Here is a 19,087-nt window from a genome sequence, read left to right as displayed (position 1 = left end):
TTCAACACGCGGTAAAGTCAGTAACAAATACATGGTTAAAACTAGAGGTGTGGTGTCTTGTCCTCCCCTGTTACCAGTGAACTACTAACTTCTGTCAGAGTATTTGGCAATAGAACAGTGAGTATGAATAAGCATTTCAGTAAGTCTGGCTACTGTGAGCTGCCCAGAGAGAAACTGGATGCTACTAACTTTACAATCTTAAGTTAGAGTCCTGAATTTGAAAATGAGTTAAAAATTAGTTAATAAGATTTCTGCTAGTGTTAGAACAAGCAATACTATTTCTTGCTAATATTGGCAGAATTTGATTAATTGGAGCTAAAGGTGTCTTGGTTTGTCCACGTGCATGTGTTAAATACATTTCTTCTGTAAAAACTGAAAATAAACCACCCCGAAGAGTAAAAAGAGAACATACACTTTTTTTGATGTTACTACCTTTAGTATGAATACTTCTAAATTCTGATATATTGCTTTTAAGATCCTCTTGAAGTACTATAAAAAAACAATAGCTATTCTTATAGAGGCTGTTTTTTGAATCAGTTGTTTAGTGTTACACTTCTGTTTTGTCTTCTAGGTTCCTGTTCTTCAAACAAACAATGGTCCTGGTCTGACAGGATTAATGACCATAGCTGCCCACCTGGTTAAACAGGCTAAGAAAGACCAACTGCTTGGAAGTACTGCAGAAGAGAAAGCTGTTGTTCAGCAGTGGTTGGAATATAGAGTGACTCGAGTAGATGGAGGCTCTAGTAAAGAAGACACTAGAATAATTCTGAAGGTAAGGTGTACTTAATTACCTTGCCGCTGACTTTTGGAGTGACTAGACCTTGAAGAAGATTGCAGTGCTAATGTGTGTGTGAACAACCAATTAATAAAACCGAGCAAATGCTGAAGACTTGACAGTATCTTTAAGTACTGGCTTTTATTCTGCTTGTTGCTTTTCACTTTTATTGACAAAAATACCCAAACAACCTGAAACAGGAGGGAAAACAGCTTAAACTCTAAAGCATATGAAGCAGAGCTCTTACAGTTTTTTATGGCTGTAATGCTGTAAACTACCCAGGGTGTTCCAGATAGCTGAGAGATTGTTCAGCTGCCGAGTCTCTTATTAGCCATCTACGACGCCAGTTTCTTACTGTCTTTGTAAAACCTCAGTTATAAGCAAGTTGGCATTGTATTTCAAGACAACACTGCTCTGATTGTTTTAAGAGCTATTCTTTTTGATTTGGTAATTATGGAATACAGGCCATACTTGATGTTGTGGTAATTGGTATGGATACCAAAAGGAGTTACTGGACAGAATTGTGTGTGAAAAGTGAAATCGTAAAGGAACCTCTGCAAAACTGCCCTTCGCATCGAGCTACTTTGTATGGAGGCTTTGGTCTACTGTATTAAACTTTTCTTGTAGTCTGAAGCTTACTTCCTCTTAAACAGGTGGAAGCAGAAAAGAGAATCTCAAGGGTCGCCCTGTTATTTGAGCAGCCAGATGGCAGGGAGTAGATAGCAAAACTTACTCTATTTTCCTTCTTACTCCTTGTGACTGGTAATTAGTATTTTTGCAGTCTTGTGGGAACAGAAGTTGAAGAGAAAATTTGCTTTACGCTGTTAAGTGCTAGGGGCTCTGTTTACTAAGTGTATATGAAACAGCAGTGAAATTCAATCAATTTTAAAAGTTTATTTTTTCTAATTTTAAAAGTATGTTTTAGATGGAAAGTACGCAATGCTCAGTGCTACTAGTGAGTCTGGGTTTAGAAATAGCTTTGTGAGCTGCACAGTATTAGGAAGGTTGACTTTACTTGAGGCTAGCAGAGTCTTAATTAATGCTTCTGACTTTTGTTAGGTGTGGCGAGTCTGAGTCAACTAGAACTATTGCAGAAACCAAAGATAAACTGCAGCAGTGTTCAAGAGTTAACACATTGTGTTACTTAAAATCAAGGAAAATCTTGCATCTTAAAATGGTGCAGAGCAAAACCTTGTTAATAATCCGTTGTCCTTTTCAAACTGACAGCCTCCTTGATCTTGAGGACTTGGAATATCATGCCTGCTTTACAAGGATCAACTTGGTGAAAGCTCTAAAAGAACCATTTTTTCTCGCGCGCCCCAGATAATCTGAATTATCTTGATCTCATTGTATCTATGGAGTATCTTCTGTTGGTTAAGCATGAATTTGTTTATATTGCTTCTCTTTTTGTAACATCTCTGGTCTTATTTTCTTTGTGCAAATACTATCAAAACCTTTACAGTCATGGTTACTCTACAGATAATGCAGGAAAACTGTCTACCCTTCGGGATTTTCAGAACTTGATTGAGGGAGGCATTGACTAATCAGGATTTAACTTCAAGTTTAGCTGTACTTTGAACAGGTGGTATGACTAGGTGGCCCTCAGAGGTCCCTGTTTGTTTATTTTTTTTAAAAAACCTTTATGACAAATATTATATAAAGAATTTCAGTTGTTTTTCAAGCAAACTTGTGGTGCCTTTTGTTCTCTCCCAAACTGTGAGAAGACCGTGTGAGAACAAACTACTATTATTTACCTTTCTTGCCCTTCTATCATATAAAAACCGTTTTTTGTAAGTTTTCTGTCTTGATATAACAAAATACATCTGCTCTGGATGGCTTAAGTGACGATACGTGTGTGTGCTGACAAAGCAGGTGTTCGCAGAACTGCGTCTGAGTATTAAAACTAGATGCAGATACAATGGTTTCATGCTGAAGCTGGTATCTCCTTTCAGTTTTAGCAACACTGGCAGTAGAAAAAGACAATGTACTGAAATACAAATACGTAGGTAAATCAAGTGTTTCCAAACAAAACAAAATTTCCTTATGAGAAACAGTCAGTGTCACTTGAGGGAGAATCTCTGCCCTTAAGTATATTCTAATGGATATTACCGCTTTAAAATTTTCCTACAGATTTTTTTCCCTTAGCAGATGTCGAATGGCCAGAATTTATTTTGACACAGGGCTGCTCTGGAATTGTTCCAGCACTAATAATTTCATAGTATAGCAATTAAGATTTTTTTTTTTAATTTGTTCTCTTGCCACCATGATTAATCAGCAAAAGAGGCAGCCTACCATTAAAGTATACTATGCCAAAAGGGAGTACGGGTGGAAAAAAAAGAAAAACTAAAATAGGGAGGCAAGTCTGAGACTGTGAGTTTTACAACGTGTCTGGAATACACGATGGCAGTCTTGGGACAGTTGCAGCCTAGAGCCACAATTTATAATAAGCTGTGCCAAAAACAGTTCAGTCACTTCTGCTATAAACTTCAGGCTGCTTCTATTTAACCCTTAACTGAGGTGATGTGGTTCTGAAAAACATCAATAAATAATTGGTTTAATGTTTGTTAATTTGAGCAGGAAGGGGTTTCAGTTGGCCTTAGGAAAATATGTTCTTAAATTGTTCTTACTGACGTGTTGACTAAAGCTGTTGCTTGGCATGAAAACAAATCATGAAGTAGTCAGACCATCTCAACCAGGTTTTTTTATATTCATTCAGAGTAAATGCCATACTGTTCAGAACCGGTCAATGGAAGTGCTTTTGGAGTTTTGTCTAACTTTGATTTGAGCTCCTGTACTGAACAAAATAAATGGGAGAAATACCTCTGGACTGTTCTTTAGCAGATATGTAGGAATGATGATTGTCAGTAGCGGTGATAATATCCAATGCATTATGTTAACTTTCTTTTCCACAGGACAAGAGAGCATTTTCCTTTGCTGCTTTGATGTTTGGTTAGTGGTAAATTAAGCTGCACAGGAAAAAAATCTGAAACTTACTGAGTTGTTGTACTTGATAATTAGTAGTTTTTCTGCTCTTCTGGGAAGGAACTGAGAACCTTTGTGAAACTTTTGTGCCACCAAATGTCTACTTAGATGTTAATGAATTCCATCCAGGAGGTTTGAATGTCTCTGCTTTGTCAATTTTAGATATCCAAGACTTGAGGATTCTTCCCCCCCACCCCATCTTCAGAGGCATATTGTAAATAACTGGGAGCTTGTACTTGAATTCACAGAAAAGCTTCCACAGAAATATAGCAATCTCTAGTCTCTGAAGGATAATTATAACCAAGAATTTTTGTGTACTACTTTCAGTGTCTCATACAAAAAATGTTCCATGATTTCAGCTAGTTTTGTCCTAATTTCCTGTGCTGGCTGTAATCATGAAATCCAATGAGAAATCTGAATAAGAGAGCTTCAATTCTTATGTAATGTGCCTGTTTGAAAAATTCCTGTTTCCACAAATATGTAAGCAGGTTAATCCATGCTCTGTCCATGCTGTTAATCCACAGTTCTTGTACACTGTTCTTTGACAGGCTTCTAAATGGGATGCCTACCCACTTCGGCAAGCTTGTCCAGCAAGCATTTTTTAAACTTCGACTTTCCCTGTTCACTTCTCTCCCTTTTCTGTTAGCACCAGGATATTTTTGTGCGCTTACAGGTGTAAAAGATTGAATTTTGATTATTTGAGCAACATTTGTTGATTATTTTTCTTCTGTCTTTTACAGGAAACGCAGTATGTTGAACATAATATTCTTCCAGACCAGGTTTAGCTCATAGTTTGCCAGTTAGACAGAAAAGTCTTGCATTAGAATTAAAAATATGGCTACACCCCAACAGTGAAATTCTGCTTTTCTTGCATATGGCTGCAGAATCCTTTTCTTAGGTTCTGCATTGTCAGAGGCTTTCCTGGGGCATTTGAGAGTGCTCAGCTCTTTGTCTTTGCATGGTGCGACATAAAGGCATTTAGGGTATAAATGACCTCGAGAATATTGCTGACTGAAAGGATGTGCTTCTGTGTGTAAGGGAAGTACATACAACAGCAATGTGTTGTTGTGGACAAAATACCCAAAACAAAATCAGAGTATGATTAGATCCATTGTAAGCTATTAAGTTGTCGTAAGAAGCAACTGTTACTTATCCGAGCTGCTGTCTCAACTTGCAGTGACTGGAAGGGATTCGGTCACCTTAATGGATGAGTTGGATTACAGACAATTAGACTGCATACTTAAAAGATAGTAGGCAATACTGTGGGGTAGCCAGAAGTGTGCCGTGGATGGGATGTGTTAAGCTGTCACTCTAGATATGGGCTGTAAATTGGATTTTTTTTTTCCGTAGAACAAGCAACTGGAAATCCATCAGTTAGTCCATAAATAATGCAACATCTCTTCTTTCCGTTGCTTTTTCCCCCTTCGTACCCAAAAATGGAATTTGAATTGCTGCAGTTGTTCAATGCATATTAGTGCATCAAACTGCAGTTATGCCTAAATACCTGTCTGAAACTTGAGAAAGGGTTTCCTGAGGGTTTGCAACAAGAAGTTCATATAGTTATAAGCAACTTCCAAGACTATTTCAGTCATTTCATACTGGGATTGTCTATATGTAATCAATTTAAGTAGTGACGTTCTGTACATGAAAGACAATGATACAAATGACAGCTAACAGACCTGAATTTCCTGGGTGTAATAGAAATTCAAATACAGCTTTGTATTTGTATTTTCATTACTCTCTTCAGGACAGGAACACTATTTCAGTTTAAGACCGTGGTCACTTAAGAAAGCTTGATTTTTCAGGAATTTTAACACAGTTGGCTGTTAGCCAATAATATAATCATCTATGGGAAGCATAACCCATGAGGCAAGATTAACTAAGTGTGCCTAGTGCACATGAGAAAAAAATTGTACTGTGGTGTTTCTGAATTAGCTTGTCTTACAGAATGAAATTGGAATATCTGTCTATTTTATGGGAGGAAAGTACATGTTCAAAAACAGAATTCTAAACTAATGCTAATTTGTCCAAGACTAAACCATTTTTGTCAAATTTCATTTGCTCAGTTAACTGACTTCACAAAATTTGATGAACCAGAATAAATAATTGTTCACACTGTAATGGCTTACCTTGCTGTTAAAGTTTTAAGATTTTTTTAATTGATTAATATTTTGAGTATACATGCACAGTATATTCAAAGAACAAATTTATTCTTTGTACAATATTAACCCCTCCTGAACAACTGGGCAAACAATATTTCTGCACAGAAACTAGCCTAACTCTTGAAGATGTATAAAACTAAGAAATAGCATGCCATAACTTCTTTTATGCAGAAATCCAAAATTTTGAGCAGGGAAATAACTGTGTTGATTGTACCTTTAGAGATAATGAGCTTTTTACTTTACAAAATCCTGATTTCATAGCCTAGACTAAGCAGAAAGGGGGTGGGAAAGAGGGGGATATAATTTCAGTGGCGTTACTTCTCATTATAACACGTGTTGAATTTCTGGTTAATCAAAATGAAAAATGCTGGTCAGAGAACCTGTGTCAGAATAGACGAGTTTGATTTTTTTCTAGTAAACAGATCTCTAGTTTTTTTTCTTCCTGCAAGCTTTTTCTTTTTAACATTGCATTTGCCTTTGTGTTGTGTGTATGAAATTCCACAGAACTGTAGTTACATGTTCAAAGTAATTTGAGAGCTAACTAACATGAACAAAGCAGTAAACCAGTCTAAAGAAAAGAAGCTACATAGCCAGGGGCAGATGACCTTACAGAATTTTAACTATGCAGGGGTTAATATTTTTCTCCAATTTGCTCTAATAAAAGAAATCAAAGGAGACATGAGGATGTTTAAGTATTACAGAAGTACAGGGGTCCTGTCATGAAGAGGTTAGCAAAGAAATAGCAAGGTGGCATAATGGAGTCAAACTTGTCAAATTCAAATGCAAGTTCAGATGTCTTAAAGTCTCAGCATTTTAGTTTTGTGGTTTGGGTTTTTTTACGTTTGCACTGTAGGATATCTCCATATCAGTAAAATTGTCGAACCACAAAAAAACTGCGATGTACTTAAGGCTAAATGTAATTTTTAAATTGTTCACTAATTATTAACCCCCTTCTCCTTGCCCTAGACTTTTTTCAAAATAAGATTGTCTTCAAATGCTGTAATTGAGACTGAAAAATTATTTCAGGGACATTTTGAAAAATGTTAGTTACGTTTAAGCTGCTTACCTGTGTTTCTGGGGCAGGGAGAGGGAGTGGCTTAAGGAGGTCTCTGAGGAAAAAGGACTGCATTTACTACAAGCCTTTTCAACCAGCAGAGTTGAATGCTAACAGGGAGAGTTTCCAAATCCAAGGAAGAGCTGGGAAACAGTTTTCCTACATTTCTGAAAAGAATATTATAAAACTAAAGCTTGCTTATGCTGGGATCAGGGTTAAAGTAGGTAATTTTGTTTCCTGTTATATTTCTTTCTTTAGAGGGAAGTAGGGGGCAGAAAGGTGTATAAATTGGATGAGAAGTAGGTAAGGTACGGAGAAAAGGAAGGACAGGAAAAGAGGTAGAGCTGATGTGTGATGCCGGTGTTCTCTCTCAGAAGTGATACACTTGAGCAGCGATGAGTCTGTCAGCTTCCTGTTTTCTGGCAGAGAATGACTGCATACAAAAAGCCATGGAAAAGGGTCTTTCAGTAATACAGATTTGAAATATTTATCCACTGAACCTAAATGGAAGCCTTCTACTACCCACCCTTATAGCCTCTGGTATGGAATTGTTGAGAGAGAGATGATCTTAAAATGCTGAAGCAGTGCTTTCTTCATATGGACTTAGATAGCAACAGAATTGACAGTATCAGTTGTTAAGAATTGCTAGCAGTGACTTCAACATTAATAAAAGCAGGTGTCAGATGATACCAGCTGATGGGTATCAAGTTTCTGGCATTGAAACACATTATTTGTCTCCCACCCCACTATCCCTTTGTGTTTCCCTGGTTCTTACACATTTGCAGTTCCAGAACCTTGCTGACCAGCTGCATTGAGTGAGTCCTGGAGGACAGGAGAAGCTGCTGCTGGAAGAGCAATATGCACTTGTTTGATCATAGGACTGCATTTTCCTTATGCTTATCAAATGTTAAATGTATAACAGTGGTGCTTCTGAGTCATATGCGCTAATAAAAAAAAAAATACACAACTCTTGCATTTTTGAATTCCAGTAATTTGAAGCCAAGACAGATTTGAAAGTATTTCTATGGAGTCAGCTTAATATATAAAATAAATCACACTTGCACTTACAAAAATTTGAGTGGATGTAAGTGGGGGAATTATGAAAAATTCTGTGCCAGCAGCAAGCTGGCTAGCACTTTGGAGACCAACATTTAAATTTTATTGAATTCTCGCTGTCAAAGAATGATGATATTTTAGTTTATTATCTTGATACTTTTTAGAATTTTTTTCTTCTCTTAATGTTTTTCTCCTTTGAGTTGGGATAAAATAAAGCTGGTGTTTATTCTATATGCATGGTCTCCAGAGGAAGTTTTCTGTTATTTTTAACAATTACCTTAATATTTTGTCTTACAAAGTCAATACTACAGCAGTATAATGACTTTTTCCTTTTCTAGGATCTTAACATACACCTTGAAGATAAAGTCTACCTTGCAGGAAACATTTTTACCTTAGCAGATATTCTGATGTACTATGGCTTGCATCGTGTCATGGTAAGTGTTATTTGCATTATTTTTATATGTACAAATATCATAATTGTTGTTTATCTAAAGAGCAGTGTATTGTTGTAGAAGTTAACCTACTGAATTGATCAATTTATTGTTTACACTAAATTTTGTTTACAGAACAAAAATGGAGAGATTTCTTAAAAAAGCTTTATTTGAAGTTCTTAAGTTGTTAATTTTTTACTTTTTTTTTTAATATTTAGCTATGGATCTGTCAGAAGAAGTGTATTGTTTGTAGTGTCCAGAATGCTTTCATTTCCTCTATGTAATGTTACAAGGATGATACCTATCCCTGTGTTTCTGTGTATGAGGACTCTATTTGCTCAAGTCTGAAACATGACTGCTTACATGGAGAAATAGATAAATAAAACTCAAAGGACATGTCAGAACTGAAAGTGCTAACCTTGTTAGTATTGGAGAAATGCTGCTGGTGCTATGAAAGATGCATGTAAATTAAGTTCCTGAAGGATGAATGCATATAAAAGTGTGAGCCATAACAAAATGTCATTTGTGTTTCAAGACTTAGTGATAAGACTTGATAACATACAGAATATGAAAGTAACATGGGGAGCTGGTGCTTAGGAAGAAAGCAAAAAGTTTGTACTGAGTGGAGAAGATATTGAGATTCTTTGTAGTCAGCTCAGGGTTTACTATGAAGTGCTTATAAATCATTGCACCTCGGTTCTGAACCCCAAGTGGTAACTTAAAAATGAAGCAGTAGAAGCTATTTGTATTTTGGTGGCTGGAATGTGATTGTAAATGAGCCGTCCTTCTCTGGGGCGGGTACTACTAAACAAACAAATGGACTTACACAAAAAGGTCTGCTAAATTCTTGGGAGAAGGTAAAATCTGTCAGGTTTAGATTAGAAAACTGGGGGGGAGGGGATAGTCAGAAAAAGATGCCTCTGACAAATGCACGTGTGTCTGAGAATTGGTGAATTCAATCAACTGGGTGAATGGTTACTTTATACAATTAAAAGCAGAGATCTGGGAGAAGAGTGCAAGAATACTACACTTCAAAAGGGAGGCAGAGGCAGGGGGGAAGATCAAGCAATGAAATACTACCAAAAATGAGAGAGAACTTATGTATATGTATCTTGACTGTCCAGGAGTAAAAGTTCAAATGAGAGAGTGTCAAGCAGAGGAGAGGGAAGGGAAGCTTCATTTCAGAACGTTTTTGAAAACACGTTAGAGTAAGTCACTTAGAATTAATGCTGTTAAATCATGTTTGCCTTGTAAAATATCTTTAGTAGGATAGATGTGTTGACTAGAGTGTCAGAATGGGTTACCTTTCATATATGATATGTAGACATAGAAAAAACATATAAGTACTTTCTAAAAATATAACTGTATATGCTGTAACAGAGTACGAGTTCAAATGAGACTTTTCTAAAAAAACTTAGGCAGGGGAAAATCAAGCATATTTTAAATTTAGAGTTTGCTCTAGAGTAGACCACCTAATCAAGAAGAAAAGATACAAGTTATTGCTTTGGGAAATAGAACAGATGGTAAAAACAAATGACTTGGTGCTCCTGGGTGCCTGCAACCATCCAGACACTACTTGGGACAAGTTGATAGTACAGCATCTGTTTCTGAAATGTTTTTGATTTCATGGAAGATAATTTTCTGACTCGGAAAGGTATAAAGGGCAAATAATGGGGTGGCTATCCTAAATAAAGAGGAAAATCTAGAAGCTACTAGCTAGGAATTACATGTATTTTGAAGGTTTCAGAATTGATTAATATTAGTACTTAACTATAGAAGTAAGATCTTGAACTGTAGCATCCTGTGATTTTTTTTCATTATTATTTTTATTTTTCCTGTAATGAGAAGAGAGTATGTCCAGAGCTGCTTCTCTGCCCTAAGCTTTAAGGGGCAGGGAAGCTGCTGTATCTCTTAATGGGATGTGGTCCAGGGAAGCAGTTTGTCATATCCACCACTGTTTCAGCTAAGCCTTGTACAAAATACTAATAAATGTTTCCTATAATCCTTCAAGAGAGGAGGTAGAAATGGGAGGCATGGGGGGGAGACCCACAGTTCTTGCTGTCCATCAAGCTGTCTAGAAAATTGATCTGAAAGTGTTACTGATAATGACCTTTAGGATTAATCTCTCTGCTTTTGATAAACTAACATCTACATGCTAACACAGATATTAGTAATAGAATACTGTAAATATTAGTGACATACCATGATTGTCCTGAATGAGTCGAGTATTATTAAAACTTTTTCAAAACCTTCTGACGCACATTTCATTTGAAAGGTTTTTAAGACCACCCAATCCTGTTGCTCACTTCACCTGTGGTTTCGTCTTCCTTTTTTAGTGTTTCTGAATATAGATCATACATCTTCATATTCCTCCCCTCCTCCCACCTTCATTTTGCCCTTCCCATTATCCAGAGGGGGTTCTAGAACCTGGTTCTTCACAGTCCAGGCTCGTCCATTTGCACTTACTAATCAGTTTGTCTACTGAACAGCAGCAACTCTTAATTTTGCAGTTGTATGCCTTTCTTTCATCCTTCCTCTCCCTTCTAGTTATCTTAATAAGCACAATAGTACTATGTGTTTAAAAATCCATATTGTGGGAAAGGAATTAGTATTTTAATGAGAGTCAGATTCACAGGTAGTGTTTCAGGCTTCTTGCAGACTGAGTACATTTTGAGTCTATTCATTAGAAATACACACTTGTAATAATAAGGCAGGAACTAAATTGTATACATTGTTGTTCTGCATCATAATATAGGTCACAAAACACCCAAAAAGTGTAATGCTTGATACTAACTGTCTAAATGAGTTTTTCAATCAATGCGATTTACATTGTCATATGTAATTCCATGTCTCCATGTATCTAATATAAATATTGTTGTCTTTAGACACTTTGATAACTTAAATACATATGTGGATAAATACGATGAAGAATGAAGTTCTACTAGGTTAAAGCGTAGATTGCAGAGAAAACATGAATTTGGAAGCATTGCTTGAGGATAGCTCAGGCAATCAGTAAGCATTAAATTTCCCCTGTGGTAACGAACTTGTTTTCATATTTTTTTAATTTAAAATAAAAGTTTCCCTATGTTTTTATCCATAAGTATTTTCAAACAGCACAAGTCCAGTTCTGTTTAAGAGAAATAATCAAGACAAAGGTTGATCTGTTTTTATACTTCAAAAATTTTGTCAGAACCAAAGTAGTAGTCTCAAATCTATATGTCTGACTCAAAAATTTCTTTAATAAGGTCTAGAAAATAACTTATGGGTGAAATTTATATCTGCAAATGGAAGAAGCCTCAGTCAAAATTTTGGGGTCAAATCAAGTACAAAACAAAGAAAGTTGTTCTCCTCGGGTCAGAACTACTAATACTGAACTATTGTGAGACTGCAATAGTGTTTTCCAGTTATTTTTTTCCATAATGAACATTTCCTGTAATAAACAGATTACCATGCATTTTTGTTAATATTCACCGATAATGCTGCTTATCTTAGTACTGGGATAACAGGCTTTCCTTCTGAAGAATGATGCTAGAAATGGTACTTAAACTGAATTACAAAAAACAGTTGTACTTTAAAGAAAAGATTTAATTTTAAGCATGTTCCTTTAACAGCAGAAAATTAGTCAAAACTAGGTGAAAGTACATGTATTTCGTGAAATACACCATTCAACTGGTTTTGTGTTTTCTTTCCCTCATATCTAAAGGCTAAATTTAAAAAGTGAGATAGTATCTTATCCTTTTCCTGATGCTGAAGAACTGCAGATGTAGGCAGGTATTTTTAGACTTTCCATGCACATGCAGGGTGTGGGAATGGGAATTTATGCCTGCACCCCCAATGCTACTGAAAGCAAATATAATTAAAGCTTGTGTATTTATAGCCCTTCTAAAAACTCTTCTAGTTGCATTGTATGATGACCACCTTGGTTACCCTGTGAGCTTTGTGGTGGAAGAATAAGACTCAGGTTTTTTTTTTTCATGACATAAAAAAAAAAAAAGCCTGTCAAATTGAGTGTCTGCTTCTTTGCTATTAAAATAATTGCTTTAATAGCAAATAATTATTTTAACAGCAGAACAGCAGCCTTTCTTAACTTGGGGGAATTATCTAATTTAATGAGGAAGAACAGAAAATACCCATCTAACAAAATGTTGTAAAAAATGCCATGGAAGTGATCTCTAAACAATTAACCTAAGAGTTATGTTCCGAGTAAAAAGTAGAGCATGCCACAAAGTGCTTTTTAATATATTTCACTGATAGAGTACATTATGTAAATAAGTAAAAATATCTTGCTTGTTGTGCCTAGAGTACAAAAAGGGGTTTTGTTATTAGAGTAGCTGTCTGTTTTGCCCTTCAGATGTGTTTTTTCACTACGCTAACGGAATGGAGGATGACTAGTTTTCCAGACATTATTTTTGATTTATCAGAGAAATGTGAAGATTGAGAATTACCAGTATAAAATTATGGGGAGGAAATACTGTGTCTGCTGCAAAATGTGAAATTTAGTTCAGCATTTTCATAACCAAGTGCTTACCAATTAAAGACTTTGAAAAAGGGTATTGTAATTATAACTCTAAGTGTACAACATTCACAGAACTTAGTGACAGTATTTCTAGTATCTGCTCATACTTAAATACTTTTCTTCACTTTCAGTAATTTTAGATGGACTTAAGAGTACACATGTTGCTCTTTTCATGCTCTGTGTTGCTTTGTAAATGGTTCTACAGCTTCATACCAAGCACCAGCTTCTAACTACCATTAACTATAACAAATCACAGGTGATCAAAAGCATCTTCCCCTAAATGGTACTGCATGGTTTTTTTTGCCCTGAATATACTGTACTTGCAGAAGCTCAGGCAATTTGTGAAGCACTCAGTGTTAAATTTTAATAACTTCCACTTTTTGTTCGTAATGCCTTTAAAAATTCTGGAGTTTTTCCCCTTATCAGTGTTACTCTCTTCCACTTGGCTAATGCTGATTAACTGTTGTGTTTCTAGCTCAGCAAAAATACATGGCTGTGTTTTAATTGGTTTGTCTGTGCACTTCTATCAGGCTATACAGCTGTAGGAATAGTGTTTGCAATTCCATGCCAGCAGCAAGGAAAGCAGATTTTCTCATACTGCCTGAGCTGGGGTTCATAACAGTTCAAAATTGCAGAAGTTGTTGTGGAAATACACGTGCAGTTCTATGCTTGTATTCTGGCAGGTGAGTCCTGTAGGAAGAAGAACTACTCGGGTTTAGGAGCGGCTGCAAGATCCCTGCTTTTCGGCTGTTGCTGCAGTTACTACGCTCTTAACTTACTGTGATAGAGCTTTAATGCTATGTGGCATTGGTTTAGAATTCCTTCCTGCAACTCCTTGAAATTCTTCTTCCTCGGTATTTTTCCAGTGGTTCATCTCTAGTATCTATCCTTATTTTCTTTTTGCCTCTACATGTTTAAAACTTTCCAATTCTAAGCCAAGTGCTGGGCTGCGTGAGAGAACAGTAAGGAGAAGCAGTTACAGCAGTTATAGGCAACTCTTGAAATCAAAAGGGCTGGTGTGTCATGAGGTGAAATTTAATGGGACTTAGTTTTGAACACCAGCTTTTCGCTCTTAGAGCTGAGTAAATGAGTATGTGTAGCTCTTCCTGTGATTTAAAGTTTGTTGGAACGTACTTCTTTCCAGCTGTCCTGTGCCCAAGATCAAATTTGCAATGAACCTGCATTATCCATGAAATGTGGTGTTTGTAGAACAAGGCATAAGGAATATGCTATCTGTTTAGCTTTTGAGGAGGGGATTAACCTTGATTAGCTTTAAAAGTCTAAACATGCAAAATATTAGCATGTCTAGCTAGTGATTTGTCTGTTAAAACTGTCCTCTACAGGTGTGCCCTTTTTCATTGACTGCAGGTGTTGTCAAGATGACTAAGTTAAGCTTGATGGCTAACTTAGCTAACTGAAAATGAAGTGAGGTGAATCCGGCACTGATTGATTTAAGTATTGGTGAGATAAGGTAGGGTAGTTGATGAGAAGATCACATTTTGTTCCTGATGCAGTTTCTGTAGTCTTTTTTGAGGACTACCCCATTTGTAGTTCAGTGGTAGTAGGTTAATGTGAGGAAACAGATTATTGTCTGAACTGATAAGCTAACTTCATTACAGAGGAATTAGGAGACCTAGAACTGCTAGTCAAGGAACAGTAATATAGGTGATACAGGATGGGAATAGTTCTTCTACAGCTGGCTTGAAAGACTCTAAAGTAATAAAAGACTTCACTATGAAGCTTTGAGGATGTTGCTGGCTTGAACTTAGAAGACTTTGAGAAGTATAGTTAAGATCTGTGGTTGTGGATGACTTTATCTGAGCCAGTCCTCTGATAAAAGTAAAGGTAGGCTTGAAGCTCTTTGTTCATCTTAGCCACCATTCCTACGGCAAGGAGCTGTTGCGATAGCTATATGATAGTTGGAGGCTTCTTCCTGACTGATCTCGCAGCTGTTTAGATCTAGGTTAAAATAACCAAGTGACAGTGCTGTTGACTTGAGAAGTCTGGTGAACAACAGGACCTCAAACTGTAGGAGTAAGTGATAGTACTTTAAATATGTTTATGAAGTATGGACAGGTTTCCAGTTTGTTTTACTGTAGTAATCCGAATCATGCCATCACTATCTTAATAGTGGGACCTAGCACGCCTGAACAGTTAAGTGTTAAGCTATGCTGTTTCTTAGTAACTATTGTATGACTGTTGCTCAAAATGGAAAACAACTTTAAATTTTTCTATCCAGCCTGAAATTGCCTGGAAAATGACCTTATTCCTGTACTCATAATACACCTTGAAATATGAAGTAGTCACTTTGCCTGTGAGGCAAGACTGCCTGCTAGATTAATGTGAAAGACTTGTGCATGTTGTGGAACTCTTCCCCACCCCTCCCAATACTGTATGCTAACCCCATGGATGGATGGATGGATAGATAGATGCGTTAAATTCGAGCAAGCTAACGCCCTCTTTCCCCCTCTCTATCATACAAATGTATATTCCACCCTCCAGGTCTGCTCATTTGAGTAAATGAAAAGTAAATACATATTTTGGGCTGTGAATTTTAATATGTGAAATTAAGATAGAATACTGCTGGACTGTAACAACTTTTCATGCGAGTTGAAATCGGCTGTGAAACTATCCGCTTTTATTTTACCTTACCACATGTTATGACACTAATGATGCAGTGCCTTGTATTTCTTCCCCATGCAGGTAGACCTCACAGTGCAAGAAAAGGAGAAATACCTTAATGTGTCTCGCTGGTTCAACCACATTCAACATTATCCAGGTGTCCGACAACATCTGTCCAATGTCATCTTTATCAAGAACAGATTATACACTAATGCTCATTAAGGAAAATCTTAATGTCATGTTGGAAGGGTGTTTGGGAGTTTAGAAGTTATACTGTCCAAAACCACTAGCTTGCAAATACTGGTTTGTAACCTCTGTATGTGAACCAAAACTGTTGATGCCTCAAATAATACAATTGCATTGAATTGCTATTGTTCGTTCAAGAATTTGAACTAGTTAAAGAATTGTATCATGTATCTGATTAAATGCAACAATGGTAGAAAGATGGAAATTGAGTTTTAATTCACTATTTTTTCAAAATGAAAAGTTCTTTCAATTCAAGTGTAATTACATGGTCTTTGTAGGAAAGAATTACTTATTTTCCTTCAATTATTCACTCCTTTTGCTATTTATTGAATTTTTACGTATGTCCCGCTTTCTTTTCATTTTATTTTCCATGGATGTTTACACTAGTTTTGTAAAAGTTAAGAGCTATATTGTGTGCCAAGGATATGAAAAAGGGAACATGCAAATGTTACAAAGTATTTATGTGACTGAATAAATTATTTTAAAACTGTAGTCTTAATTTGGCTGTGAAACTTTTTTTAGTTCTTCTGCAGTAAAGAAAATGAAGATTTTAAAAGCTTAGTTCACTTGCTACTTCATTTTGTGGTATATGGACTTTTATTTTGATTCTAGAAGCATTTTCTTTCAAACTCTAGGTAACAAAGCCAGCGTTTTTCAAGATTTTGCATATGTCTCACTTCATATGGTGTTTCCACACAAATGCAAATGCAAGTTTCAAGATCCTAAAAAAAACCAAAACAACCAAACAAACAATAAAAAAAAGCAAAACAAAAAAACAAACACCCCCGCCCTCAGCTTAAAATAATAATGAGCTAGTCTGTCAAATTCACCCTCAATGTTTTGAAGTTTGTTTTAAAACCAAAGACACTATTGTTGAATCAGACAGTTGGACAGGTCATTTCACTGTAGAATGTGGTACCTCCATTTTTATTTTTAACAAATTTAACAGTACTAACATAATGCCCGAAGGATACATCTGAATTGGATAATTACCTTCTGCACAATTCAGTTAATGTTTCATTTAAAATACAAAAATATTTTGATATTTCAATTGATAAACTTCTGTGTTGGTTTCTACAAGAGTGTTCAGCAAACAACTTCTCAGCTCTGTGTTGTTTTGTCTTAACTTGTGTGCCGCTTTAGGAGCCTCCCAACCCAGTAAGGTAGATACAAAGATACCTTGGATAGCTGTTTGAGCATTTTGAATGTTACAGGGCCGTAGGAAAAACGTAGGTAGATAATGAGATGAGGTAATTAAAATATCCTAACATAAAAGGACAGAAGAAAATTGCGTGAGTAAGCCCAACTTGGACAATTCTAGGCTCTCTAATAGGTGTTTTCTGTATATACATCATTTCTTTAGAGGGTTTACAAGCACACAGTGTTACTTTTAGGAATGTCTTACATTGTTAAAAATGAAAATATTCTTGTTTGGTTTGAAAAAGTTCTCATTGTTTCCTGGGGGGCTTAATTTTCAGCTTCTACCATTTTTCCTGCTAGTTACTCTTGTTCCTTGCTATTTGGAAGCAGGCCTTGCGTACTTAAGGATGAAGATCCCCTGAAATCTTGAGATCTGTTCAAGAATTGTGGAGTGGGTTTTAGTGCAAACATTCATTAGAAACTTCATACCCCAAACTTTTCGTATTTGACTACTTGAGGGCTTCAGGTTTTTACTGTAGGTACTTGCACACTTAATTCCCAATTTATTCAAACATTTGTTACCTAGTAGGATGTATATAAGTGAGTTTGCTTTTTCCCCCCCCGCTTATGGCTGGGAGCAAGTGATGATGAGAGTTACAAAAATGCCTACACTTCTCCTAAATTCTACTATAATGAACCATTTTCTGTTTCTGAAGGGGAGCATGAGTGGGAATCATCAGTGCATTTGGTCAGGGTTTGGGAAGTTTCACATTCATCTTAAAGATTTTGGGGTGTTTTTTTTTTTTAATATGTTATTACAAATGAGAATGATTTAAGTTTTGTTAAGTGTGCGTGCAAGCCTTCATCTGTGGAAATAGCAGCTTACATTACAGCTAAGAATGCTGAAATGGAACCAGAGCTAAAAATATTGCTGAAAACAATACTGTCCTCTTTTCAGTCAGGTTTTGTAGGGATGATGCTACAAAGTGTCTTTTTTTTTTTTTCCTTAATCCCAAACAGCTGCTGTTTCCAAGTGTTGGGATTTCTCAAGGTGGCTACATGCTACTGCTGCAGTATCCCCTAGCCTCTTGTGCCAGTTTCATTTTCTCTGGTGTAGAACAGAAGCGTTACTTGCTGCTGAAATGTTTAAAAAAAAAAAAAAAAGTTCAGATAACAGAAAGATGAAATGTTTAGAAGTGGATTAGTAAAATTTACACTATCTAAAAGGCATTTGGTCGTTGCCATATGCTAACTTGACCACTTCGATTTTCCCTCCCCTGCATGGAGAAACTTAAGGGGCTAGAGGGTTAAAAGCGAAGAAGGATGAATTGGGACTTTGCCTTTAGAGAGATGACTGGGAAAACCAGATGGTATTGGTTTCCTCCCCTCTCCCCCTTTCTGTCTAATGCCTTCTGATCATCAAGGACAACTAAATCTGTAAAAAAAACTTCTGAAAGATCATAAAAATGTAGCTTGGTCTACCTGAGATTGTATGAGGTACGTTTTTTACAATGATGGTTCATTGTTATTTACAGATGAGGTGTAGTGACCATGAGCTCTCATTAACATTGATGGTCTGTATGCAGAGTGTGCGTGGGTAAATGTTCTGCGGTGTTTAAAGCTACTACCACTTGTCTGTCTGTTTCTCTGATATTTTATTATACTTTCACTGAACATCAGTAAAAGTGACTTTCCTCCCTTGCAACCCCCTTTTCCTTCCTTAAAATTTCGGTTGCTGAAGGGCACAGTAAAGACTGATGTTGTTTTACTTTTGTTGCTTTGCAGTTTGATGATAATGATGACCACAGTGATGTGCGGAATTTATTTTCGCAGCATTTCATGAACAGTGACACTCTCATTTGTTAATGTATCTCATCATTGCAGTATTATTATTTTGCATAATTGTTCTATCTAATTTATTCAAGGGGCCTGACATGTTATGGTCTTTTAAGTATGTGCCTCTAGGACTTGAGGTTGTTGCCATATGGTGAGATAGTGCTGCATGACAACCTTTCAGCAACTGAAGAATTCAACAGTGAAATAAATATGATAATTGTAAGTGTTCAGTGAAATCTTACACCTACCGCTTTGACTTGTCTTTTT

The 19,087-nt window shown here is 36.3% G+C and overlaps 1 protein-coding gene across 1 annotated transcript in view; it reads left to right on the top strand.

Moving 5' to 3' along the window:
* Positions 1–16,341, top strand: part of EEF1E1 (eukaryotic translation elongation factor 1 epsilon 1) — an 18,673-nt gene extending 2,332 nt beyond the window's left edge. The window contains exons 2-4 of the mRNA XM_009326537.1: positions 572–772; positions 8,368–8,463; positions 15,680–16,341. Coding sequence (XP_009324812.1) covers positions 572–772; positions 8,368–8,463; positions 15,680–15,820 — 438 coding nt within the window. The 3' untranslated portion in view covers positions 15,821–16,341. The remainder of the gene's footprint in view (positions 1–571; positions 773–8,367; positions 8,464–15,679) is intronic.
* Positions 16,342–19,087: the final 2,746 nt, after the last annotated feature.

This window comes from Pygoscelis adeliae, unplaced genomic scaffold (assembly GCF_000699105.1).
Source record: "Pygoscelis adeliae isolate BGI_AS28 unplaced genomic scaffold, ASM69910v1 Scaffold186, whole genome shotgun sequence".
Classification (NCBI taxonomy): domain Eukaryota; kingdom Metazoa; phylum Chordata; class Aves; order Sphenisciformes; family Spheniscidae; genus Pygoscelis; species Pygoscelis adeliae.
The sequence above is the reverse complement of the archived record's forward strand: the minus strand, read 5'-3'. Positions and strand labels throughout refer to the sequence as shown.